At 39.9% G+C, this 26,230-nt stretch overlaps 1 protein-coding gene across 7 annotated transcripts; it reads left to right on the top strand.

Moving 5' to 3' along the window:
* Positions 1 to 592: 592 nt before the first annotated feature.
* Positions 593 to 17,948, top strand: LOC121601034 (mitochondrial glutamate carrier 1-like). Of its 7 annotated transcripts, XM_041929823.1 has the most exons (9): positions 1,019 to 1,170; positions 1,254 to 1,367; positions 1,749 to 1,815; positions 6,461 to 6,595; positions 7,327 to 7,476; positions 16,511 to 16,634; positions 16,736 to 16,947; positions 17,004 to 17,144; positions 17,221 to 17,948. In XM_041929823.1, exons 3-9 carry the CDS (start codon positions 1,757 to 1,759, stop codon positions 17,369 to 17,371), a joined length of 972 nt encoding a protein of 323 aa, XP_041785757.1. In that variant the 5' UTR covers positions 1,019 to 1,170; positions 1,254 to 1,367; positions 1,749 to 1,756; the 3' UTR covers positions 17,372 to 17,948. The 7 variants fall into 7 exon arrangements, with proteins under 7 accessions (XP_041785759.1, XP_041785758.1, XP_041785761.1 ...); XM_041929825.1 differs by lacking the exons at positions 1,019 to 1,170; positions 1,254 to 1,367 and adding an exon at positions 593 to 673; XM_041929824.1 differs by lacking the exons at positions 1,019 to 1,170; positions 1,254 to 1,367 and adding an exon at positions 611 to 691.
* Positions 17,949 to 26,230: the final 8,282 nt, after the last annotated feature.

The following is a 26,230-nucleotide window of genomic DNA, read 5'->3' on the forward strand; positions in this document are numbered from 1 at the left end:
TTATATGGGATTTGACAGATAACGTCGGACGACGAAATCGCACGTCCGACGTTATCTGTCAAATCCCATATAAATCACGTCCGATAAAATCGCATCCGATGAGCGTTGCCACCGCCCTTAATAATTGTTGCCTATGTATCAAGGTGGAATGTATAATGAGGTGTAGTTATAGCGCTTTTGGCGATCCCCCCCCTGGGCTCCGATTTTGACAGATGGTTTTCCGCTTGTATATGTATTGATGGATTGTTTACGTTTTGCATGGTCAATATTTGGTGGAGATCAATTTGGGTGAATATTTTAGTTTATTAGAACACAGCCCGTGATTTAAAATGGAAATTTTTCTTCGAAAACTAGAAGCGTTCGCCAAACGCGGAAAACGAACTGTCAGTTTTCTTCTTTGATTCTTTTTACACCTAGCTGTCAAAACGGGCTTATAACTTGACCTGATATTTTTACGGTCCTTGATCTCGTCCGTTAAAATCTCATCCGATCAGCGTTGCCACCGCCCTTACGTCAAGTGACGAATTGTCAAAATGCTCTAGATTCCACCACCTGATATTCTTAATCCACCTTGGTACAACATCAGCTGAGAGAAAAATAATAACAGATCTTTATCAGATAGCCCAGTGTTGTAGCACCGCTTCATACTAAACAAATAGAGGAATATTTGAAGGTTGGCGAGTAAACTACAGTATGTGACCGCGAACTATATGAGTTGCACAGGAATTTTTTTAACTGGAAGTTTGCTAACCGGAATGATTCTTGGTTAAAAACACAGAAATGTCAAAACATGAAAGATCCGGAATCTTCATAGCAAAGAGAAATTCATAGCAAATGTGCATTTTTCTCACAAATTTAACCTCTCACCAACTGCATATCCTTTTCATAGAATCGTTGATCAATAACATACGTACGTTAAAACAGATATAAACATTGATTGAACATTAAAATAATATCTACACGATCTGACTAGTCCATGTGATACGTTTGACGGTCCTGACACATTTAGGGTTCTTGCGGCAGTGTATATAAATACTTAGCTATAAAGCAACTCAATCCGCACTCAGTTTTGGTGGAGTGAGCACAGGATTAATCGTACCTGATTGCAACTATTGCTGTTGAGTGGTGTTTGATAATAAGGGAGAGTTGTGTGAAGGCTTTGCAAACAAAGTAAGATGACAAATTAGTTTGTTGTATATGCAAAAACTAGAGCTAGTCGTGTATACAAAAACATTGCTGTAAATATTTTGCAGGAGACGAAAAAAATCGTCATTGAATCGATTTCTTTCCATATAAGCTCTTAAGCAACGTGGTTTAGTTTATGCTTCAAATTCATTGGATAGATTCGCCAACTGGATAAGTGTTATGTAAGAAAGCCGGATTCTGCCCAAACGCGTACCATTGTTGAATATGTCGAACCACAACCTTTCGAATTATTTGAAAGTCTATCGTTTATGTTAAGTGACCAGTAATTGTACAGTGATTGTGTATGTTGTTGCCTTTCTGGTGCGTGGTTAGCAACAGAATGATTGCATATAAACATTTACGTTATCGATCGTAAATGAGCCAATATTGATGTGCTTATTGACATATTCCATTAATATCAATCCATGAAATTTAGTCCATCATTGTTAATGGACTCCATTGTATTTCTGTTAAAATATGAAAAGCCATGAATCCGTCGCACATGTTGAACAGAAAAGCAGTGTAATACATATTATAGAAGTTGTTTTTCTTGTTTTCAGCAGTTTCCACAATGGCTAGCAGTGGTAGTAACTCAAAATCTTCTATGGTCAATGGAACAAAACAGTTTGCGTAAGTGATTTACATTATCTGTATCAAATGTGTATTACAAAAGGATGCATGATATGTACTATTCAATGTAGTCTATAATTGATAGTAGCATCAATGAGGCTGATAACAAGAGGTAGATTACTATTGAAGAAAGCAGTATCTCATAAACATAAAATGTAGGCGACAGATAAACGAGCTCGTTAAAGTTAGCTATTTGGAAATACGAGTGCCTTGGCAACAACTCGTTGATTTACCAATACAGGTAGATACGTGTTTGGTACATTTTTAACATGTGTCATTCATTAATATGTGTATAATTGTATCTTGTAATTGAACTATAGAAAATCCTCTTATTTGCCTTCTTTAATGCGAGAAACCCCGATTTTTTATTCTCGCCTGTTCTGGCCTAAGAATATCTCTAAATTTATTACAAATTCCTTCTAATTCTTCTTTTGCTTGGCATAACGTCCTACGCGGACAGCATTCCTATATACAGGCTTTCGAGGCTTATTCAGTACCACGCTGCCTATCTATAGGCTATCTATCCTTGGAACGGTCCACAGGAGGCTTGAATCCATGACCATCATGTTATTCAATTGTACGAATTGACGACTGTACCACGGGTTCGCTTCTTTTTAGCAAATTACTTTTTAGGTTTGAAAAATGGTTTATTCCATTATAAAGCAGAATAACTCCATCATGTTAGGTATTTGTGTGTGTGTGTGTGTTTTTTTTTTTTTGTTTTACAAGGAGGGGGAATCTTCGAAAGACTCCCGTTGTCGCACGGGTGTTGACATGGGATTCTTACCCAGTAAACCCCCTCCTTGGGCCATATACCCTTCCCCATGGGTTCACCTTTCGGTATGCTTCTTGGGGAAGGGCTTATGCATTAGCATTTCATCCTCGCTACTGCACGATGAGCCAAAGTTCGCGAGACAGATTCGACAGTTATCACGCGAACACAAAACGGTCATGACGACGACGCGAAACACCAGGCACTAAACGTCACTTTTTCCGCCGCGCACTCACGTGTTCACTAACACATACGAATTTAAATATCGCCGAGCTGCTGGTCTTGCTTCCATTTTTGGTGCAGCTTGGTCAGAATCAGACGCATTGTTGTTGCCGCTGCCTCCCATGAGTCGGTGTGCTGCAGCATGGCTTGTACCAGGTTAGAACGGCCCACCTCTACTCTGCAACTCTCGTTCAACTGCAGGCGTTCCTCGGCGAATCGGGGGCAGTGGAACATGACGTGGTCCACCGTCTCATCCTCATCCTTGCACACAGGGCACCGAGATGAAGAGGCGCGATTGAACCTGTGCAGATAGCTTCTAAAACAGCCGTGGCCGGAAAGAACCTGGGTGACAAAGTAGTCCACATCACCATGTTTCCTGTCTAGCCATGCTGCAACGTCGGGGATCAGCAAGTAGGTCCATCTTCCGTTCAACGAGTTACTCCACTCGTTCTGCCATTGCCGCATCGATGCTTGCCTTGAGGCTTTCTTGGCAGTCTCGGTGAAAGATTCCCCCGCACGCGATTTCCGGAAGTTCTTCGAGTCCTCCTCGAGGGTGATGCGAAGAGGCATCATGCTCGCAATAACGCATACCGCTTCGTACGAAATGGTACGGTACGCGCTAGCAACACGCATGGCCAACTTCCTGTGCACCTTATTCACGGTGTTCTGGTGCTGCTTCTCCTGTAGTATATGCGCCCAAACCGGCGCTCCGTACCTCAACACCGAGATGGCGCAGTTAGCATGAAGGCGCCTAATGCTGCTACTCGGTCCGCCAATGTTTGGAGTGAATGCCGCTAGTGCATTTATTGCTTTCATGGCCTTCTTGCAGGCTTCCTCGAGGTGGCTCTTAAATTTCAGTCGGTCATCAATGACTACCCCAAGATACTTCAGCGATCTGGTAGACTCGACTTGTACAGTTCCTGCCATTATCGATGCTTTTTGGGGCACCTTGTGACTGCTGATGACGATGAACTCAGTCTTCGCATGCGCAATCTCTAGCTTTGCATCCCGCATCCACCGGTCAATCCGACCGACTGCGTCGGTGGCAAGCATCTCTACCTCCTCAATAGACACGGCTGAGACAGTAATAGCGATGTCGTCTGCAAAACCAGTGATTTCGACACCAGGAGGGAGGGCGAGGGTCAGTACTCCATCATACATGACGTTCCACAGGGTGGGACCAAGCACTGATCCCTGGGGTACGCCTGCGGTGATGGTTTTTGTTTTCACTCCTTCCGCCGTATCATACTGCAACACGCGACCGTCAAGATAATTCCTCAACAGCCTGCACAAGTGCGGGGGAATCTTCATGCGCTCTACCGCTGCCGCGATTGCCTCCCAACTAGCACTGTTGAAGGCATTCTTCACGTCGATGGTGATGAGCGCACAGTATCGGGCTCCACATCGCTTCCGTTGAAACGCCGCATTACCTTTTTCCAGCACCGCCAGTATCGCGTCCACTGTAGATCGTTTTTTCCGGAAGCCAAATTGACGGTCAGACAGACCGTGTGGTCCCTCAGTGTATTTTGTAAGGCGGTCCAAAATCACCATCTCTTGCACTTTGGCCAGGTTATCCACAAGCCCCAAGGGCCTCAAAGCTGAAGGGTGGCCAGGCGGCTTACCTGGCTTTGGTATCAAGACTAATTTCTGTCTTTTCCACATAGACGGAAACTGGCCGGTAGTCAGGGTGTTCATTAGCACGTTTCTGAACACATCAGGGTATGCCAACATAGCAGCCTTGATCGCCATATTGGGGATGCCATCTATCCCAGGAGCTTTGCCACATTTTAATCGATTAGCCAGGTTAATCATCTCCTGTCTCGTTACAGGCACAGGGTCAGTCTCTGGCGTGTTGATCGTAGGACTGAGGTTCGGTGGTGCATGTGTTGGAAACAGGATTTCAATAATGCTCTTCAGCTTTACAGGACACTGTTCTACAGGTTCCGAAGACTTTACCTTGTTCATGAGTGTATTGAAGGCAAGTCCCCAGGGCTTCCGAGCGATTTCGTCGCATAGCTTGAGGAAGTGTTGCCTTTTACTGGCTTTAATCGCTCTTTTAAGATCTGACCTAGCCGCAATGTATACGATCCTGAGTTGCTGTTTGACTTCAGGGCATCTTTCTCGCTGCATTTTGCGCCGTGCTGCTACGCATTCAGCCCGTTGTCTTTTAATCGACGCGTTCCACCAGTACACAGGTGGTCGTCGTCCGTTAGGAGATTTTCTTCTTGGCATAGCGCCATCACAGGCTTTGGTAAGGGCTATCATAATTTGGGAGGCGCTGACGGCTTCGCCGAAATCTCCGAAAGCTAAGAGCTCCTTAAATAAATCCTCATTGAAGGATTCGGTTTTCCAGCCTCTACCACCAACTCGGGACCCATGCGCTGATGATGATGTTAGCCTATGCCCTTGGATGATGGCGTATCTGACAACATTATGGTCGCTGAGTGTGAGTGCATCACTAACTCGCCAGTTTAATCTCTCCGAGAAGGTGGGACTGCAGAGCGTAATATCAACGATTGATGTCCTCTCGTTTCTGTTGAACGTGGGGGTTGTGCCGGTATTTCCCAGCGTTACTCCCAGCCGGGCGAAGCTTTCGAGAACAGCATCACCTCTGCTATTAGTTCGCTTGCTCCCCCATTCAACAGCCCAGGCATTGAAATCACCGGCAATTACAAGTGGTCTATGCCCATCCAGCTCTGCTATGAGGTTGTCTAACATAACATGGAACCTCTCTAGCTCCCAACTTGGGGGAGCATAACAGCTGCAGAAAAACACTCCATTTACTTCAGCTATGCAGAAACCCTCGAAGGTGTTTGATACTACCCGTTGTATTGGGTACCTGCCTGTCACCCATATTGCAGCGTTCCCAGTCTTATCTGCCACCCAGCTACTAGAGTCTGTTGGAGCGCTGTATGGCTCAGAGACTATGGCAATATCTCCTATCTCTTCCACCATCACCTGGCTCAGTAGTGCCTGTGCCTCTTCACAATGGTTTAGGTTTATCTGGACTACTTCCATGGTGCTGTGTGTGTGTGTGTGTGTGTGTGTGTGTGTGTGTGTGTGTGTGTGTGTGTGTGTTTTTTTTTTAAATCACTTGCTTTCAACAGCAAGCTACCACAATTTTCATTTAACGTTCATTGAATAAAATATGTTATGTTGGCTGTGCTTTTCTCATGTATGATTATGATATGATATGATTTACTTTTAAATGCCGTTTAGAAAAAAAAGAAGATTTTGAAAACTAATTGAAAACTTTTTTTTTGTAAAGCGTCGAATATTATTTTTTACACATAACGTGTTCGTATACCGCTTGACCGATGTTTTAAACATTTAGGATAAATAAGTGTCAGTTTTGTTAACTGTTTCTGAATTTTCACGGTTTTAATCTACGCTTAGCATTTTTCACGGAGCCGGTCTCATGGTACAGTCGTCAACTCGTACGACTTAATAACATGCCCGTCATGGGTTCAAGCCCCAAATTGACCGTGCCGCCATACGTAGGACTGACTATCCTGCTATGGGGGGAAATCAATAAGTCACTGAAAGCCAACCCCACAAGTGGGTTGGTAGGCCTTGACCGGCATCGGTTGTTGAGCCAAAGAAGAAGAAGAAGAAGCATTTTTCACGATAATCAGCACTTTTTCTTTTCAGCCTGTTACCAAAAATCATTAATGGTGGTATTGCCGGCATAATTGGTGTATCGTGCGTTTTTCCCTTGGATCTTGTGAAGACTCGCCTACAAAATCAACAAGTTGGACCTAATGGAGAGAAAATGTACAATTCTATGTAAGTTAATAATTTTCAAGAACAAGTTTGGAAGAAAAATATTCGATTGTAATGTTAATTTGTTTGTATTATTATTTATTATACTCTTCTTTGGTGTATGTGAGTAAAACTGCGCCTTATTTTTATAAAAAGCAGTTTATATTTTTAACAAAAGGGTATGATTGCTGCTCTCTTTATTTTTCAATTATCTTGTATTATTCAATCGCAACATAGAAAACAGGTCAATGGAAAAGTAAATCAGCGATGTAAATTATATCGAATTATTTTCGTCTTTTTTGTGTTATCTGATCCGATCATTTATTTAGTGATTATTTATTAGTGATGTGCACAATCGCAAGTAGCTGTTCAATTCGTCTAATTGATTCATATAGTGCATAAGCCACAATTGATGATTGTTATGCTCATATTAGATGTACAATAATGAAACTGTTTTCAACATGTAAACAGTTTGAACGTATGAATAACATTATATCATATATTATAATGCATCAATGTAGCATGTTTGTTTTTGTGTTGTGTTGTGTTTTGTTTTTTATGTTCTTATGTTAACAACCGTTGTATTTTATTTTTTTATACTTAAATATTTTCATTATTTGAAACCCTTTCAGTTCGATTCAGTGAAACTGATGGTATAGTTTCACGATTTTTTTTTTGTAGTCTAGGTGATAATTACCTTACATGAAATAAAAAAGTTTTAAAATGCGAGAATTAAACTGTTTGTCGAATTATAGGCTTGACTGTTTTAAGAAAACCTATCGTGCTGAGGGATATTTCGGTATGTACCGTGGTTCAGCAGTAAATATATTGCTAATTACTCCTGAAAAAGCAATAAAATTAGCAGCAAACGACTTCTTCCGACACCATTTAACTACATCCAATGGGTAAGTAGCTGTTGTTGTGCTGACAATAATAATAGAATAATAATAAGTGTTTTTAAAAAAGTCGTCAGTTCACAACAAAAGAATGTTTTAGAACCATTTTTATTAATCTTTACTCTCCAGTAGTATGCGATACTGGGTTTTCCTATAGAACTCAAAACCGCAGGACACTTTGACGAATTTGCGGGAGTCAATCGCAAGACTGCGGAACTAGACATGGTCAAAATGATTCTTTGTGCCGATTCGAGCGAGCTGGTTCTTTTGCTTACTGCGAATCAGGAGCGAGCGGTGATTTGTCCGCTCGCGCAACCATACCTTTATTTGGACAGGATATATAGGTGATATCTTTCGTGCGGTATTGGTTAATTAATGAAGAGTGTTCTCAAATAATAGAGTTTAGAGGTAACAGTGAGAAAAATTAATTCACACAAACCCTCTTTTTTACATCTTAGATGGGAATAAGTAGCAAAACAATTACTAATGAGTTTTCATTTCATTAATAGTGCTCCCCGTTTCTTGCATCCGTGGCATCCGTTCATTAATGAAATAATGATCTTTTTTAGACAGTAGCAATAATCACGCAGGAAGAAAAAAATAAAATGTCACTCTGTGAACGAATGTTCACAAACCATTATAATAATGAGTCTTTAAGCAATATGGCAAAGCCGTCCTCCTGTATATATAAAAAAAAAACATAGCGTGAGGCAATTGAAATACATTTTTTTCTATTGCAAAACAGCCGATATTCTTTGACGAAATGATGAAATGGTTTTCTGCATCGAAATAGCGATAAAAAATATACCTTGCTTTTTAAAAACTAAATTTTTATCAGTGGCTCTACAACCTAGCTCGCGAGCGCACTGTCTATCAAAAATACGTAGCTCGCGAGCGCTTCTTTTTTTCTTACTACGTGTTTTGTCCAGGCAGCGCGCTCGCGAGCTAGCATGATCGTCTCATAGATCCAACATGATCCGCACTCCTCATGCATGTTGGCGCTCGCAAACTAGGCTGTTTTTTCTGAATGGATTTTGGATCCACAGGTCGTTCGTGAGCTACCCTGATCTTCTCGCTACGTATTTTGTACAAGCAATGCGCTTGCAAGTAAGGCTGTTTTTCTCTACAGTCTGTTCCCGAGTTACGCGGTTTCTGCGTTCCCGACAAATCCGCGTAACTCGAATATCCGCGTATGTCGAATTTCACGTTTTTTGACTAAAATACTATTGATTACCCAGAGTTTTTGATTTAATTTAGTACTATTAAACACTTTCTCATTTATTTGATATGATTTGTGCAGAGAATTCTAATATTTCTTGGTGTTAAGCGGTTTCAATTTGTTAGCATAAATACAATTTATACCGAACTTGAAGCAAATTGTACTGATTCGACACTTAATCTGTAAAATTTAGAAAACCGCGTATCTCAGAATTTGCGTAAGTCGTGAACCGTGTAACTCGGGAACAGACTGTATATGTTTTGCACATACGTTGCGCTCGCGCTTAACGATATTTTATACGTGTTTTTTGAATAGGCAGTGTGTATCGACGGAAGTGATTTTTTTTTTATAAAAAACGTTAATTTTATTTTAGTTTTACTAGACCACAATACAAATATTTGCTGTTTTTTCACGCAGCTGCTTACATTCCGTATAAGCCCGACAGTGTTATAGATTTGGACTTTTTTTCTCGGGGTAACTAGTTTCAAACGAGCTTTCTTGATTATTTAATGCGAGCAAGCGAATCATATTTTATAGAATGAAGAGCAGCGAGCGTCCGTTCACAAATGGGGCGCTCACGTTAACGAATCATCCCCGAAAACATTAGCCGGCATCGCGAATAAATGAACTCTTTTTAACAGTCGTTTAAAGTTCATTTTGGTTTAACTGAGTTCATTTGTTGTTCATTCCTGTTAAAATAAACGATCGTCAAAACAGTTAACGACTGCTCGATATCGCATATCGCAGGTGGGTATATATATATTGGGTCGGTCTGGTGGTACATTCGTCAACTCGAACGACTTAACAACATGCCCGTCATGGGTTCAAGCCCCAAATATACCGTGCCCCCATACGTAGGACTGACTATATATAATTATGCGGTGTACATTTATTATGCGGCTTTTTATTCAAAAAGATTAAATGTTACTCCGATGAGTTCTAAACTAAAACTCAACTCTAACATTAGCCTACATCGCGAATAAATGAACACATTTTAACAGTCGTTTAAAGTTCATTTTGGTTTAACTGAGGTCATTTGTTGTTCATTCCTGTTAAAATAAACGATCGTCAAAACAGTTAACGACTGCTCGATATCGCATATAGGCAAACACGGGGAAAAAATCGAGCAGTATAATTAAACGACTGTTAATTTGTATCGCATACGCTCTTGACAGTCGTTTGTTTAACGGCGGCATAGGACCAGTCGTTAAAATTAACAAATGAACTCAATGCGTTCGCGATGCCAAATTCTAGCAATTTTTAACGACTCTGGTTAATTTTTAAGACTGTTAATTTTAAACCATTTCTTTCGCGATGCCAGCTATTAATTGGGCTAAGTAACATAATCTACGATACAGTATTCAACTGGAATGGATTTCCAAAATGCCCGTCATGGGTTCAAACCTCAAATGGACCGTGCCCCCATACGTAAGACTGACTATCAAAGACTTGGTACACGACCCAAAAACTCGAAGCTGAAACTCAAAAATCTCTAACATTTACGTAAAAAAGATTTCGTGTAGCCGCGTTTGGGGCACCACCAAGTGCACAAATTCGCCGTCATTTGAAGCAAGCAAAAACTTAACAAATTCATAAATTTCATCAAATGAAAATAAATCCTCTTTTCATGAGCGACAAGGGGGGGGGGGGGGGGGCTATTCGGCAACCACCGGGTTATTCGCGTGAAAACAATTGTTAGGTTGTGAAAATGCCCTTCTTTTTCCTTTTCACATTCCACCGCATTATAGTATTTTCAGTTTGCAGGCTCCTGTTAAAAAGATTCGGAATAAACTTTCAGCTCCAGGAGCCGAAATATTTTTGAAGTACAATTTTCGGCAAGCTCAGCCCCCCTCCTTGGGACAGAAAACTTTTAAAACTTTCGATTCTCGTAATGAGGCCTTCATACTACGGTTACATCAATAATTGACTTATTAGTCGATAGAAAGCACTCCGTCAAAACTAATTCAAGCAGTCTGCGAGCTCGCATGAGATCTCGCAATAGCAACCAGTGGGGCCCTTCACGATTCTAGTCAGCTTTTTATATGGAGTTTGACAGTAGGAGGCTGAAATCATGTAAACACTCCATACAATACCACACTAAAAACTAGCCTTCAATTTTCAGTCTAGATTATTCTAGCCTCAAAGCTAAAATTACCCGCTGCGCAAAGCGACGGAAGAAATCATGGAGTTCTGAGAATTTTATCATGCCTCATTTTATCATGTGGTCAATGCTCGCGAGCTGTTGTGGCGCTCAAAAAAGCCGTTAACAAACATTGCGGCGATGAAGTTGCATTTTCACAAATCAAACAAAAAAAGCGCAATGAGTTCAAACGCTGCAATGTAAAACTGACTAAAGAATAGATAGCTGACGCTGGTGGTTTTGCTGTGCAACGCGCAGAACCCTAGTTTACATTAACACGTACATCCCGGTGCTGATTTTCATCATTTTCTGTTCCGCCGGCATCTAGAACGCAAGCTGATTGTGAAACCGGCATACTGGAAAGTCCACTGGCAGTCCCTGGGGCCTGCCATCGAACTGAACGTGTAAAGCATTAAGCATAACTTTGTTACACTAAGCTTTTGCTTTCGTATGGTGTAGGTTACACAGATATGCTGAGCCGGCGGATGGGGGGGGGGGGGTGGCCATGGGACCCCTACGACCATCGGTCACAGGCCCTACAATTATTGCCGGAATGATGGGGAAGGGGGGGGGGCAAATGATTCTCCAGCCACGGGGCCCCAACGACCACCTTTCCGCGGGCCTTTGTCGCTAATACTCTGTCCACTTGTAAACATACGCCATACTACATACTAGAGATCTTCGGCGACCGCCTAGTCCGCCTTCCGTTAGATCCGCCGCTGGTTCAGGCCGGTGTTTTTTTCTATTGTAGAGTGCATAATAATAATAATGATAATAATAATAATAATAATAATAATAATAATAATAATAATAATAATAATAATAATAATAAAAATAATAAAAATAATAATAATAACAATGAAAAGAATAATTATAATAATAATAATAATAATAATAATAAAAACAAAAATAATAATAATAATAATAATAATAATAATAAAAATAATAATAATAATACTAATAATAATAATACTAATAATGGCTGGTATTATTGAATCCGTTCGTAGCGGCAACGTACGACGCTCACATGAAATTCTAGAGATGGCAACACATTTATTGAGCCCGGTCCTATAACGCTGCGGTGAAAAACTGTAGCAACCATCTAGTGCGTTAGGAAAATGAGTGTCGGGACGTACGCCGCCGCTACGAACGGATTCAATAATACCAGCCAATAACAATAACAATAACAATAATAATAATAATAATAATAATAATAATAATAATAATAATAATAATAACAATAACAATAACAATAACAATAATAATAATAATAATAATAATAATAATAATAATAATAATAATAATAATAATAATAATAATAATAATAATAATAATAATATAATAATAATAATAATAATATTCAAAATACGAAGAACTTAGTATAACATTCCACACCCGGGGAAGAGTTTGTCTTGACTTTGTTGTTGCCGGGTCTGCCGCTGTGGCGCGACAAATCAACGGAATGCAATCGACCAACACATGAACCTACCGATCCGAACTCATTCCAAGGCATTGCCGGCAATCGGCGTCAAGGTAACGACTACAAACCAACAAGCCACCAGATTCTGGACGGACAGGTGCAGCACCATACGCGCACCGTAAAAAACAAATCCAGAATCCCCCCACCAGACCACCCCCTCCCCGCATGATCGATTACGGCTACCGTATCGGTAGAACAGCTGGTTCAGCTTTCTTGTATAGCATCCTCATCCAAAGCGCCGGGCGGGGTGGGGGAAAGCGACATGATAGAGTGAACGGTCACTTTCCCCGCGCTGTGTGTGTGTGTGTGTCGCGACCCGAAACCTCGAGATAGATTTCGGAACATTTCAAAAAAAAATTTTATTGTTACCACACATTGTGCTACATGATGCTTAGAAGGTAGTTGAAGCATCTAACATGTTCAAATTAAAAATATATTAGATTAGTGTTAGACGTTCTTCTACGCTTGTTTTAAATAGGCTTCTTCACCCTCGATTGACAGGGGCATCGAATGGTCTCATCAGCAGCGGCACGAAATAAAATACAGCGATAACACTTCGAATCCCAATCCAGCTTCTCCCGCATCGTCCCAAGGTCACACACAAATTAATAAATGCTAACACCCACCAATAACAATACACAACCGCAATGTACATATGAGAATCAACGCATACACCACAACACCCAATCAGCTGGCGGCGGAAGGCATGGGCAGAAGTGCAAGTAAGGCAAGGCAGGGTGAGGGAGGGAGAAGAAGCGGACGAAAAAATGGGCGCCAATAATTTTAAATTTTTGACCGTTTTGTTTGCTCCGCCGCCATAAATAGTACGTCCATTTCGCCAACAGATGGCGCTAACCCTGCGCAGGCCTGCGTAGGAATCGCTGAAGTCCCGCGCGGGAGACCAGCTAAAATCTGCGCTGACCAGCGCAGATTTTGGTAGCGGAACTTGGGGCAAGTGTGCCACCTTAAGCATTTCAAGTCATAACTCACTAAAACGTGTTTTTCAAAAGCCGATTTAAATCTCATAACCATTTTACATCTATTTCCTCACTTATAAATGAGTTTCGCTTGAAAAAAGTGCAAACAAAACAGTTTTTGAAGCGTTTTAAAAAGGGTCCAAAAAGACGTTGTTTTTTGGGCTATGGGGCAAGAGGGCCACTCGTATGGGGCAAGACGGCCACCTGGTTAAAATAACCGTATTTTTTAGATAATTGGAAATTATTACGTTTGTACCACTAGTGTATGTATTCCTACATGTATTTAGTCACCAATGAACCCTTTTTGACCACCAACTGCACCACAATATGGTTTGTTACTGTTCTGTTTTTCTGGCGTGGAATCCGCTCACAATAGCGCACCATTCCGCAGCACGCTACAACAATGTTTACATTTTTGACAGCTCGTGCCTATGAAAGATAGTGGCACACTTGCCCCAAATAGAGATGGCTCTTTTGCCCCAAAAGTAGTAACTTTTTTGAAATGCAATTTTTCAGTGACATAAAGAAAGTTTTTTTCAACTAACCCCACAAAAAATTTCACGTTTTCTCAGCTATACGGTGGTGTAAATATTTTCTCGGTTGATTGTTCGCATGATTTTTGAGAGTTTATTTGGTTGGATTAAAAGATTATAATATTCTGCTCAATTTTGAAACTCAATATAAATCAGTTTAAAACAATGGGAAATATCGATTGGTCTATATGAAATTAGGCTCAGAATACCTAGTCATTGGAAAGCAACAAACTGTATACACAATTGATCATTAAACTAAAGTTTTTAAGGAAAAATGCTTGGTGGCTTTCTTGCCCCGTATGGCACACTTGCCCCAAATTCCGCTACATTTCCTGCGCTGGAAACTGCTCGAATTTGCGCAACGGGTATGCGATACCAATTGTCGACAAAATTGTCGACTGCTCGATGTTTTACATAGGATTTGTCTACTGGTCGAAACTGACTTTTCGATGTCGATTACGATCGAATTAACAATCCGTATGCGATGTCATAGTGAATTTTGTTCATTCAAAATGAACTTTTGTTCATCGGATATCGATGTCGATCGCAATCGAAATGGTGTGCGATACAGGCCATTTTCGGGGATAGTGAACATACGTGTAGGATGAACCCATGCAAGAAAAGCTAAAAATAGAAATGAACATTCTGATTCACTCCCTCCCCCTAGGTTTCAATTCATGCTCATGCTTCATCCAACCACATCGTTAGTTCTACTTAGAACCACTTGGCCAGTTGTGCCACCACATTATTATTATTCATGATCGTGCTATTTCCTGGTTTTGTTCTATGAAATGATACTGATACTAAATTAATTAAAAGAAATAAATAAATCAATTAAAAGAAAAGATTGACTATAAAACACGCATTTCTAACAATGAGTAAAGAGGTCTGAAGTTACAAAAAAATCGTTATCTTTCCGTTTTAAACCCTTAAAATATAGCACAATGAACAAAGAGATGTGTGCATAGATGCAAACGTTTATCGATGCGTGTGAGAGAGTAGGGTTGATGAATAGAAAGAGATGTCATGATTTTGTGTTCATTATCCCCTAAAAATTTCGCTTTGGGCGGCACCTTTTCGGGCTCATTATCGCCTCACAGGGACAAATAATCTGACAGCAAGGATTTTTTAATTTCAAAGTTTTGGCCCACTGTTAGAGTTTTGGAAAGTCAAACTGTGGGGCCCTTTCCGTTTTAAGTTCGTAGGCTGAAATTTACGCCTGTCAGTTGTTTGCATTGTATAGCAGTTTTCGGGCAGCTATCTAAGTGCGTATAATATACAGGTGGACTTATCCCAAGGTGTATGAATTTAGTAGACTGATTTTTATCGCTTCTGCTTCTGAATGAAGATTTTGAGTATTCGTCAAGCCTCCAGAAAGCTTGTTTGAATAAAAGTTTTAACCCATCCTGTCAAAAAGTGATATTCAAATCTTTAAAAAAAATTTTTTTAATTTAAAAAAAAACTATGAGACCACCTGAACTACATACACTTTGATTCTGGATTCCATAACCTGAATTCTTTAAATGATACGGCCAACCAGGCCGTCCTTACGAGAAATAATAAAAAAAAACTGAATTCTTTAATGCACCTGGAGATAAATGTAAACACTACCTTGTTTTGCCCTGTTTTCGAGCAGGTACTCGAATCTAATTCTAGCTTTGAGGCTAGAATAATCTAGACTGAAAATTGCAGGCTAGTTTTATGTGAAATTTTGTATGGAGTGTTTACATGATTTCAGCCTTCAACTGTCAAACTCCATTCAAAAAACTGACTAGAATCGTGAAGGGCCCCTGTATTGGCTTTTAATTTGTTTTTAAGCAAATCAATTACTTGTGCCACTTCTTAAAACATGAAATATATTTTATTCATCGTACCCCAACAATAAAAGCCTGTAAAAAAAGTATTTTTTGAAAACAAATGGCATGGCTGTACCAATCCCTTCCGTTTGCAACCTAGGATTCGGATTATATGATCCAATGTTTTGAAATTTTTTAGAGCGAACATGCGTTTTTACTCTGACCAACGATGAGAATAAATATTTCCAGAGTGTAAATCACTAATTAATTCGCTTGCAAACGAATAAAAATCCAATGCAGTTTGATTTTCCAAAACGTGTGGATGCAAGGTGGATCAAAAGTATTGAATTATTAAAAATTTATAAAACAAAATATCTACGAGACAAATGGACACATGATTTTAAATTTCGCAACTAAACAAATCATCAAATCTTGTGTTAATATATCTATTTTTTTTTCGATAAAATCAATAGACATACAGAAATGCACATAGTAACAAAGAAATCTTTTCTATTTGCCATGCTTTGAGTGAGGAAACTAATGGTTAACGGTTAAAAATGACGTAAAGTCCCTCAACTATGGCGACCCCGCAAATATCCTTTTCTAATATCCCTAACAAATATCCTGATATTTTTAATCCACCTTGTGTGGGCGCCCCAAAATTTGAAATTGAAAAAATATGTCCCTGCGAGGCGATAATGTACTCGAAAAAGTGTGCCACAGTCTTACGATACAAATCCGCAGATCCCGGTATCGTCAACGTTTTCACGTATCGTTTTGCAGTCTTGCGATTGACTCCAGCAGATTCATCAAAGTGTCTTGCGGTCTTGAGTTCTATCGGAAACCCTGTAATAGACCCTGTTGATAGAAATTATTATTTGTGATACATATTCCTTAGCACCCTGCCAATTACTCGCCAGATGGCTGCAGGTGGGTTAGCTGGATTGTGTCAAATTGTAATAACAACTCCTATGGAACTCCTGAAAATTCAAATGCAAGATGCCGGTCGTGTGGCAGCACAGGTTAGTTAAACTAACGTAACTTTTATTGCTTGGAGTTTAGACGTGGTTGTAACAATGTGTAAAGGAGTTAATTCTAATTCGTCTATGGTTACATTTTCCAGGCCAAAGCTATAGGTAAAACTATTCCGAAGGTATCTGCTACTTCCATAGCGATGGAACTGATCCGTACGAAAGGAATAACAGGATTATATAAAGGAACTGGTGCAACAATGCTACGCGACGTTTCATTTTCAATTGTGTATTTTCCATTATTTGCCACTCTTAACTCACTCGGTCCGCGTCGGGATGACGGCAGTAATGAAGCTGTTTTCTGGTAGGTGCATGGTAATAATCTTAATCAATGATGATCAATTAAATTCTTAATTGCAGGTGTTCATTTTTGAGCGGCTGTGCCGCTGGTTCGATGGCAGCTCTAGCTGTAAATCCATTTGATGTTGTGAAAACGCGTCTACAAGCTTTAAAAAAGGTTGAAGGCGAAATGCAATTCAATGGTGTTGCCGATTGTATTGGGTAAGTTGATTGAAAATGTATTCTAATTTTAGGTCGGAAATGTTGTTCTCATCTAAAATTTTTTATATTTTTACAGAAAAACTCTAAAGTACGAAGGTGTGACTGCATTCTTCAAAGGAGGATTGTGTCGTATGATTGTCATTGCACCTCTGTTTGGTATAGCGCAAATGGTATATTTCCTAGGTGTTGCCGAAGCCTTACTTGGCGTTAAATCTGGTAATAAGTAAAGCTGTTTCTAACGTCGTGTATTTTTTTTTGCTGTGCATCAGTTTGTTTCAACTAGATGCAATACTCAAAGTTTTTGTTAATATCCCAGAGTCAGATCATTGAATGCCTCACAACGACACTATTCTCAAGCCGATTAATACCGAATAATGTTTCTGTGTCCGTTTCAATATTCCCACATGTATTTTGAATTGTGTTTTTAAATGAGTTTGTTTTCATTGTATAATTATTTACTCGATTTTGTTGTATAGCATTAACTTTGGTAGATTTTTTATCTTAAAATTGTTTGCGTATGACTTCTGTTTTGCAGTGGGCATGAGAAACTATGTAATAACGTATATTATATGTTTGGACAGCGTTGTTCGTACGAATGACTAATGTTGTTGTTGGGGTTTGACATGTGCATATCCAGCTTAACAAGCAAATTCAGAAAAGCTGTAAGATAACTATTTGCAAATTCAATGCCTATGGAAAGCCAGGAGGAGAGAAGGAGGGGATCAAATATTAGAAAAGAGCAGTAAAGTTTCGTAAAAGCTTATGAATGTGTTCAATATACAATCTCATGATTTGGATTCTTTATGTGGGTATTTGCTTTCATTTACATGAACCAAAAGTATTAGAAACATGCATTTTGTCGGATTGATAATATTTTCTACATATAATGTGGTTGTATAAATCTTATCTTAGCGGATTCCAGAGTAACGAGTACTAACATCCAATGAATGATTTAATGGTTAAAGGATTTGATACATGAAACTAACTGTAAAAAGAAGCACGATTTCCGTCAGCCTCACAAAAAATAACTTTGACACCTCTTTGGTTAAATCAATTTAGTACTATCATTTGAGTAAACCATAGAGTTTTTGAATGCATGTATTCTGAGGCATTGATCAATAACATAATATGGCTACAATTTATAACAACGGCAAATTTTTAAAGAGTTGCATAAAAATATGTATGGTTGTACTCTCATTAATATTGATATTTTAACATATGTTTTAATGTCTCGTACAAAGCCTTCAACTACATATTGTTTCCTAAGAAAAGTGAAGAGTATGCTAGAAGCAGACAGAATGCTGAAATGAAACTGATGACAATAACGAGAAATATAACTGTGTGTATGATTCAGCGATGTATCTGGATGTCATGAAATAGCAAGAAATAACTACAATATGGTATGTAGTATGACGCATCATAAGAATTTCAATTGTATGTAATTATAATCAATTAAATACCACTAATGCTTAGAAGCATGGTAAAACTAGCCCAGCAAACGTTGTTTATTTTTTTGAGTAAGATAACAACCAAGACATCTGATAACGCTTGCTTATAAATCATACAGTAGAACGTCGATTATCCGGGGGCGGATTAACTTGCGGGCGGCTTAACCGTGCGCATAAATTTGACAGCTGTTCAAACGTACGACGAACATTTGCAGCGATAGTCAAATGGGCAACCAGTTTGTTGTGCAACTGTAGTGTCTAGTGGTATTTTCGAAATTCAGTTTTGTTCATGAACAGTTGTTAAACCTATATGATTAAAATAATATTCTAATAACGATTAATGGCCGGTCTGGTGGTACAGTCGTCAACTCGTACGACGTAACAACATGCCCGTCATGGGTTCAAGTCCCGAATAGACCGTGCCCCCATACGTAGGATTGACTATCCTGCTATGGTAACAATAAGTCACTGAAAGCCAAGCTCACTTCACTAGTAGGTACTGGCAGGCCTTGACCGACAGCGGTTGTTGTGCCAATGAAGAAGAAGAAGAACTATTAATGGATTGATTCATAATGAATTATTATTTATTTATTAATCTTCAACGGGCCGTAAAACTAGTGAATTTTATAATTTTTGTATGAATTGGACATTTCTCGTACCATTATCTGTGCCAATCGATCAACCGGCAGCCGTCCGGTCCCGAGCTGCCCGGATAATCGACGTTCTACTGTATTTTATTTTGTTAACCATATCATTTTAGTCTGCATTGTTGACCTATAAGTTTATTTCATAATTATTTTGGTTTACAATTAATAAAACTTTTATTTTACTAGCTGTTTCGGAAAACTTTGTAATTCACAAAAAAGTAAAAAGATCCATCTTTGCTTTGTTTCTTGGGAAAATTGGGTAAAAATAACTGTTCAAATAGACATTGAACGACAACATCGCGCGCGACAAATTGTCGCTCTATCCCCAAGCTCGTTAACGAATTATTCCAGAAAACAATGAGGCGGTTCCCAACGACCGATCGATGACGACCGATAGTTCATTCTGTGCAATGATATCTTCGATGAACAGGTTTTTGGTTCATTTTTAGCCAAAATTTTGCCCACTGGGGGACCGTAGAAATTCATTTTTGCTCATTTCAGAGTATAAGGACTTCATTTTGGTTCATTTTTTTTATTAATTTCATGAAATTTTTGTTTCCTGGGTCGTGTTCTTCATATAACTGAAGTTCATTTTTAATCATTAATTTCATTGCAAACTATCGATCATCATCGATCGTTGGTAAGAAAGGGCCTCAATAACTATATACAGACCATTTTCTGCGATAGAGAACACACGTGAAGGATGAACCCATGCAAAAAAGAGCTAAAAATATAAATTAACATTCGGATTTACTCCCTCCCCCCATGTTCCAATTCATGCTCATGCTTCATCCTTGATGTTACCAACCACATCGCTAGTTCTACTTTGAATCACTGTTCCAGTTGCGCCATTATTATTATTATTATATTATTATTATTCATGATCGTGCTATTTACTGATTTTGTTGTATGAAGGGGTACTGATACTAAATTAATTAAAAGAAATAAATAAAATAATCAAAAGAAAAGATTAAATACAACACATGCATTTCTAACAATGAGTAAAGAGGTATGAAGTTACGGGAGCAGGATGTTTTAAAAATAAAATAAAATAAATAAAATAGAACAGATAAATTCAAAAAGCTTACAAGTTTAATCTTCTTTTTAAATTTCGTATGGATTAAATTACACTACATTGATTGAGTTAGTATGTGTGAATAGAAGCAATTAGCATCGAATAACATTGGTTTATATAAAATACATAGACTGTTAAGTTGTTTCCGTTGGCTTTAATTGTCCATAAGAATAGCGCTGTTTCACGGGGCGATAAACGGCGTTAAATAAATTATTGCGGAAGGCTAAACGTGTCGTGCACCCTAAATATTTAGTTGCACAAAGAAGGTCGCAGGTAAAAATTCAAACGAAATCATTGGAGATGCATGCGCAACGAAGCAGCTTAGCACCCAACACATAGCAATTCATTGACTACCACAATCCAGTCGAATTAACGCACCTATACTGATAGCATCCATATGGCAAAAGAGAAACATTTCATTCATAGCGCTTACCGCTAGTGCAGGATTGTCTATTTAAATTTTGGCGGTTAGCTTCCTACCAATCACAAATCTCTATCCTTTCCTGGCTTCATGGTTCAGGTGTTGTACCGTTATCTCTTTGATTGAGAGAGTATAGCTTGCGCTGTTATCACTCACACATACAGAATGTGTGTGTGTGTGTGTCCATACCAGAAAGAAGCAAAAGAGAAGAGAACGCCGTTCTTTACCGGAACGGAAAGAACGCTGAGAGAAACAGTTTCAGATTTCACTTGCTTCGTTTGTGTGTACCAAATCGGCCCATCGTATGAAAGAGAGCAGATCATCGAGCGTTCCAGACCGGATCGAAAAGAACGCTGAGAGAAACAAGTTTAAATTGAACCTGGATGATTTGTTTACAGCAGCTGTGTCAAACTCATTTCATTATAGAGCCGCATATACAGATTTTCAATGATTCGCGGGCCGCAAATTTAAGAATAAAAAATATACCTAAATATTTTTATAAAATATTGTTTAAAAACATTATTTGCGATTCATTGTGCTCTTTTATCTTAAAAAAAGTTTAAGATACTTTTAAAATCACATGCAATTTCTTTTATCCTTATTATTAAAATAGGATATTTTTTATTAGTCGCGTTCTCACACGGCAGTTCTCTTAGAAAATATCGCTCAACCCCACTGTTTCACTGAGGTAGGGGGAATCTAGCAGCCTGTTGCGAATCTTTTTCAAGCAATCCGAGCTATCCATCGCTGGATGAATAACAAAAATATTTTTTCGCAATTTTTTGACAGATCAAGAGAAAAATTGTAATAAAACGTGTTTAAACATTATTCCAAGTTCCAAGTGTTCTGGTGGTATATGCATTTTTTATAACAAGAACCCGTATTTTACGAATATTTTTGTTTAAATTACGATAATTTTGTCTGACGAAGATTCGTGGTGTGATCGGCAAACCTTTTATTGACACTTGAAGGGAGATGATTCGCGAATTGAAGCATGGACCTTGTGAGCTAATCTATTAATAAGTTTTGTATTGCAAGGCTTCGGCATTTCGGTTATTTTAATCCTTAATCTAAATCCTTTAGGCTTCAGTGTAATCATATCATTTTGGTTTTGATTTACGGGGAGGTTGGAAAGTACATTAATTCGTCTTGCAGAATGTGGGGTACAATTAATTACAACTTGGCTACAATAATTTTTATTAACATTTATGGTGGTATGATTATGAAAAAAACAGATGTGGCTCCAATCGAACATCAAAGATGTAACATTCTAAGGTCGGAGCCGTGCAAATCCGTTCAGAGAAATTCGGAGCCGAATGAATCGATTTCTCACTGCAGATTAGCCGCTCTGTGCGACAACCGAAGACTCCAACGGTTCCGAATGGATTTAAACGGCTCTATAGGCTTCGGACGGCACCGAACAGAACTGTTGGTTTGATTTGGCCGGAGTCGGAATAGCTAAGATCGGAAACGGTTTTGAGCCGTGGATGAATTCTGACAATCCATCACTAGTTGTTGCAAAGTTTGGTAGTGTGTGTATCAAGTTATTTTCATTCCTTTTTCGTTTGTAGACAGTTGACACAAATCTATGTTTTGCATTCGATTCAATGTTTGTTAAGGGTCTCGATTGTTCTGTGCAATTGTATAGAATAAGTTTATGAGATGTTATGGGTACATTTATGTTAGTTTCGAAAAATATACCAACAAAAGGATTGTTCGAGGGCCGCATGCGGATCGCAAAGAACGGTGGGAGGACCAGGTTCAGTTTGAACCTGCTTGATTTAAATAAGGATCGCGGTCCGGATGCCTGCATGCTGGAACGGATCGCACCTGTCAGGTTCGGAACGCAACGCGCATCACTAGTCAGGCCTATCATATTGCGTTCGGCATTAAAGAAAATTCACTCGAACATTTATTTTGCTTTCATTTGTGTTGTAGGCAGCCGTGCGTGCCAACTCCTGGGGTTGCCGTGGCAGTTGTGCTGCCTCCGGTTAAACGTCCACGGGGACGACAGTGAGTACACGCAATCTGTCGAACACACTAAACACGTAAGGCTTAGTATGTGCCGAGCGCCGAGCAGAGTGTGCATGAAGGCCGATCGAGCAGGAGCTCTTGGCAGGGGCGCTCGGTGCGGCTGATGCGCAGCCCAAGTGTACGTTTTTAAAGTGTTGTACACTTCTTCTTCTTCTTTGGCTCAACAACCGATGCCGGTCAAGGCCTGCCAACACACTTGTGGGGTTGGCTTTCAGTGACTTATTGATTTCCCCCCATAGCAGGATAGTCAGTCCTACGTATGGCGGCACGGTCTATTTGGGGCTTGAACCCATGACGGGCATGTTGTTAAGTCGTACGAGTTGACGACTGTACCATGAGACCGGCTACGGGTTGTACACTAGAACGTCGATTATCCGGGGACGCCGGCTTAACCGTGCGCATGAATTTGACAGTTGATCAATCGTGGCGAACATTTTCTGTGATGGTAAGGTTAGCAAAAACATTTGCTGTGCAGCTATCTAGTGTCTAGTGATATTTTTTAACTTTATTTTGGATAAAAGACAATTGTTAAATCCATCGTTATTGATTCAAAAAATATTCCAGAAGTAATTAATTGATTGGTTTAAGGAGAACCATGCTTGTAGAAAAAAACTTTTCCGTCGGCTGTTTCGAGTCGATCAAGCTTAAATTGGTATCATATACTACTGTGTCCGAAAAAAAGTGACTTGCGTTTTTACTTAATTTTTTTTTGTAAGGCAAAATGAAGGTTGAAGGAATCCCCTTCCGATGCAATGCACCTCTTCCACCTCTTCTCCCACTCCTCGAATCAAGAGGAAAACGCGGATGCTGGGTTGTCCTTTAGTTCTGCCGTCGCTGCGGCTTCTATCTCCTCGTTAGTGTAAAAATAATGTCCCCGAAGCGGCCGTTTTAGTTTGTTGAACAGCCAGAAGTTGTCTGATGCCAAATCTGGCGAATATGACGGTTGCGGAACAATATCGGTGCCAGTTGTTGCGAAAAACTCAAAATGATGACCGTTTGGGAGCGCGCATAATCGTTGTGCAAAAACCAGCTGTCGTTTTCCACAAATCCGGCCGCTTTCACCGGATGGAGGACCGCAAACGCCGCGTTGCGCTTAGATAGTACTCTTTGTTCATCGTTTGGCCATTCGAAAGAAATTACTTGTGAACCACCCCACGGTAATCAATGAATCCGTCAGCATCGCCTTGATTTACGACCGGCTTTGGCGCGACTTCTTGGGCCTCGGCTCGTACTATTTGTACTCATTTTTCTTCGACACAGATTCTTCCACGAAGGATTTTTATAACATTCGCATGTAGAGTGCAATAGCAGTGACAGAGAGGGACAAGCATATACAAGTAGGGAGAATAGGTTGGCAATTGTTATTGAACCACCGCCGAAGAAGGGCGAATAATATAACACCGAACAAGAATTCTGCAATTGGCGCAGCCGGTACGATTTTTTTGTTGGCGGTGCGTAAAACGTGCAGATAAGAGATGACGGAAAAGCGCGAGTCTGGAAAAGCCGTAGCGCGCAGCTTTTAATGAAAGAAAGGCAAAAGATGAGTTCGGTAAAATCCCGAATCTGACTAGGAAAAGAGAATGCGTGTTTGGTTTTAAATCGAGAAGAATGCAAATACGGTTGAAGACCGTAGTGCAATCCCAACATAATATTATTGATTATAAAAAAAAAGATGCGAGGCAAATTCTATAATATAAGCCTCGCAAACGTTCACGGCCCTACCGTAGAGAAAGAGGAAGGGGAGAAGGATCTGTTTTACGGCCGCCTCGCTAGAAGCATAGATGCGTGCCGCATGACCTCATAATCATCCTGGGGGACTTCAACGCAAAAGTCGGTAGAAAGCCAATGTACTGCCAATACTCTGGCTGTTGCAGTCTGCTACTACCTTATCTACAACGATAATGGTAGTAGATTGGTCCAGTTCGTCGCAGCGAACAATCTGGTTGTAGGAAGTACCAAATTTGCGCGCAAGAAAATCCACAAGGTTACATGGGCGCACCCGGGTGGAGTGAATAACCAGATCGACCACGTGTTAATAAGCCGCCGACGACAGTCGAGTCTGATAACTGTGAGAACATATCGAGGAGCCAACATCGATTCCGATCACTACTTGGTTGGCTTAGTGATACGTTGCAGAATTGCCCGACCCCGTGCCAATGGGGGCGAAGAAAAACGCAGCCTTGGCTCAACACAGACTCTCTCAGTGACATTACTGTCCAACAGGAATTCAAAGCCGCTTTAGACGAGTCTTTCCTACCAGAAAACAGATATGAAACTACGAGCGAGAGGTGGAACGCTCTAAAAACATTTTACCAAGCGATAGCAGGTAACCGAAACAACGTTGAACCTAAGGTAACCTGCTGTCACAACAAGGATGGAGATCTGTTTAGTAACCAGCCAGAGGTCCTCTCGCGATGGGCTCAGTACTTTGATGAATAACTCAACGACCAGTTTAACGAACAGCTAGAAGCGCCACAAGCAGATAGTGTCATGCTACTGTCACCTAGACGAAAAATAATATGGCACCCGGAACCGACAGAATCGCAAGAAATTAAGGTAGCAAGATGGCGTGGAGGCATCTGCCATTAAGGATGGGATGACGGACTGGCAGACGAAGGCGCGAGACCGTGAGCGGTTTCGGACACTCCTGAGGCAGCAGGAGCACCAAAGCGGTTGTAGTGCCGGATAAGTAAGTATAAAAATAAATGCTAGTCTGGTTGGAAATCCGTAGCGCACAGTGTTTGATGAAAAACAAGACATCAAGAAGCATGCAAGTCCGGTTGAAGACCGCAGTGCATATCGAAATAGTTATAATGATTATAAAAAGAATGCGAGTCCAGTTGTAAAACCATAGCGCACAGTGTTTGTAAACAAAGAGATGTCCAATAGTATAATTGTTGCGAAAAGGTACTTAAAAGAAAATTTCGTAGATATTTCTTAGTGGCGAAAAATCACAAAATTAATTTCTTATTCTTCGAGTAACTGGCACGAAAAGAGGCCGGGAGTCCGTCCTCCGACCCCTATATCCTCTCACCACCTCCCGCCATCGCGATTCAATCGCGATGGAGTTTCCTCCTGTCGAGCAGTGGAACTCTACAACGGTTTCCTCTCTACATTTGGGTGTTCCCCAGAACCATAATAAACGCTGTTGTCACAACAATAATTTTAAAAGAAGATGCCAGTCCGATTGAAAACCCGTAGCGCACAGTGTTTGATGAAAATGAAACATAAGACGAAACGCAAGTCCGGTTGAAGACCGCAGTGCAAATCAAAATAGGGTAAATGTACCAGTATTGGGCAGGTTTGTGCAGCAGTTTCACAAAAACTGCTCGTACACTTACAATTTTCATTATTTTTCGTGAAAGTGACGTTACTTTGAACGATAAACTATTGTATTATGTTGTGCTATTTTTTTATTTGCCGTTTGAAATGCATTTTCTAGCGATATTCATGAACTGTTT

Source organism: Anopheles merus, unplaced genomic scaffold (assembly GCF_017562075.2).
Source record: "Anopheles merus strain MAF unplaced genomic scaffold, AmerM5.1 LNR4000020, whole genome shotgun sequence".
NCBI classification, from domain to species: Eukaryota; Metazoa; Arthropoda; class Insecta; order Diptera; family Culicidae; genus Anopheles; species Anopheles merus.

Bases quoted from the DNA above. Each gene is read 5' to 3' on its own strand.
- LOC121601034 (XM_041929825.1), top strand. From the start codon at position 1,757: ATGGCTAGCAGTGGTAGTAACTCAAAATCTTCTATGGTCAATGGAACA. The intron at 6,596-7,326 runs GTAAGTTAATAA...GTCGAATTATAG, and splicing joins GAGAAAATGTACAATTCTAT to GCTTGACTGTTTTAAGAAAA. The intron at 17,145-17,220 runs GTAAGTTGATTG...ATATTTTTACAG, and splicing joins GGTGTTGCCGATTGTATTGG to AAAAACTCTAAAGTACGAAG.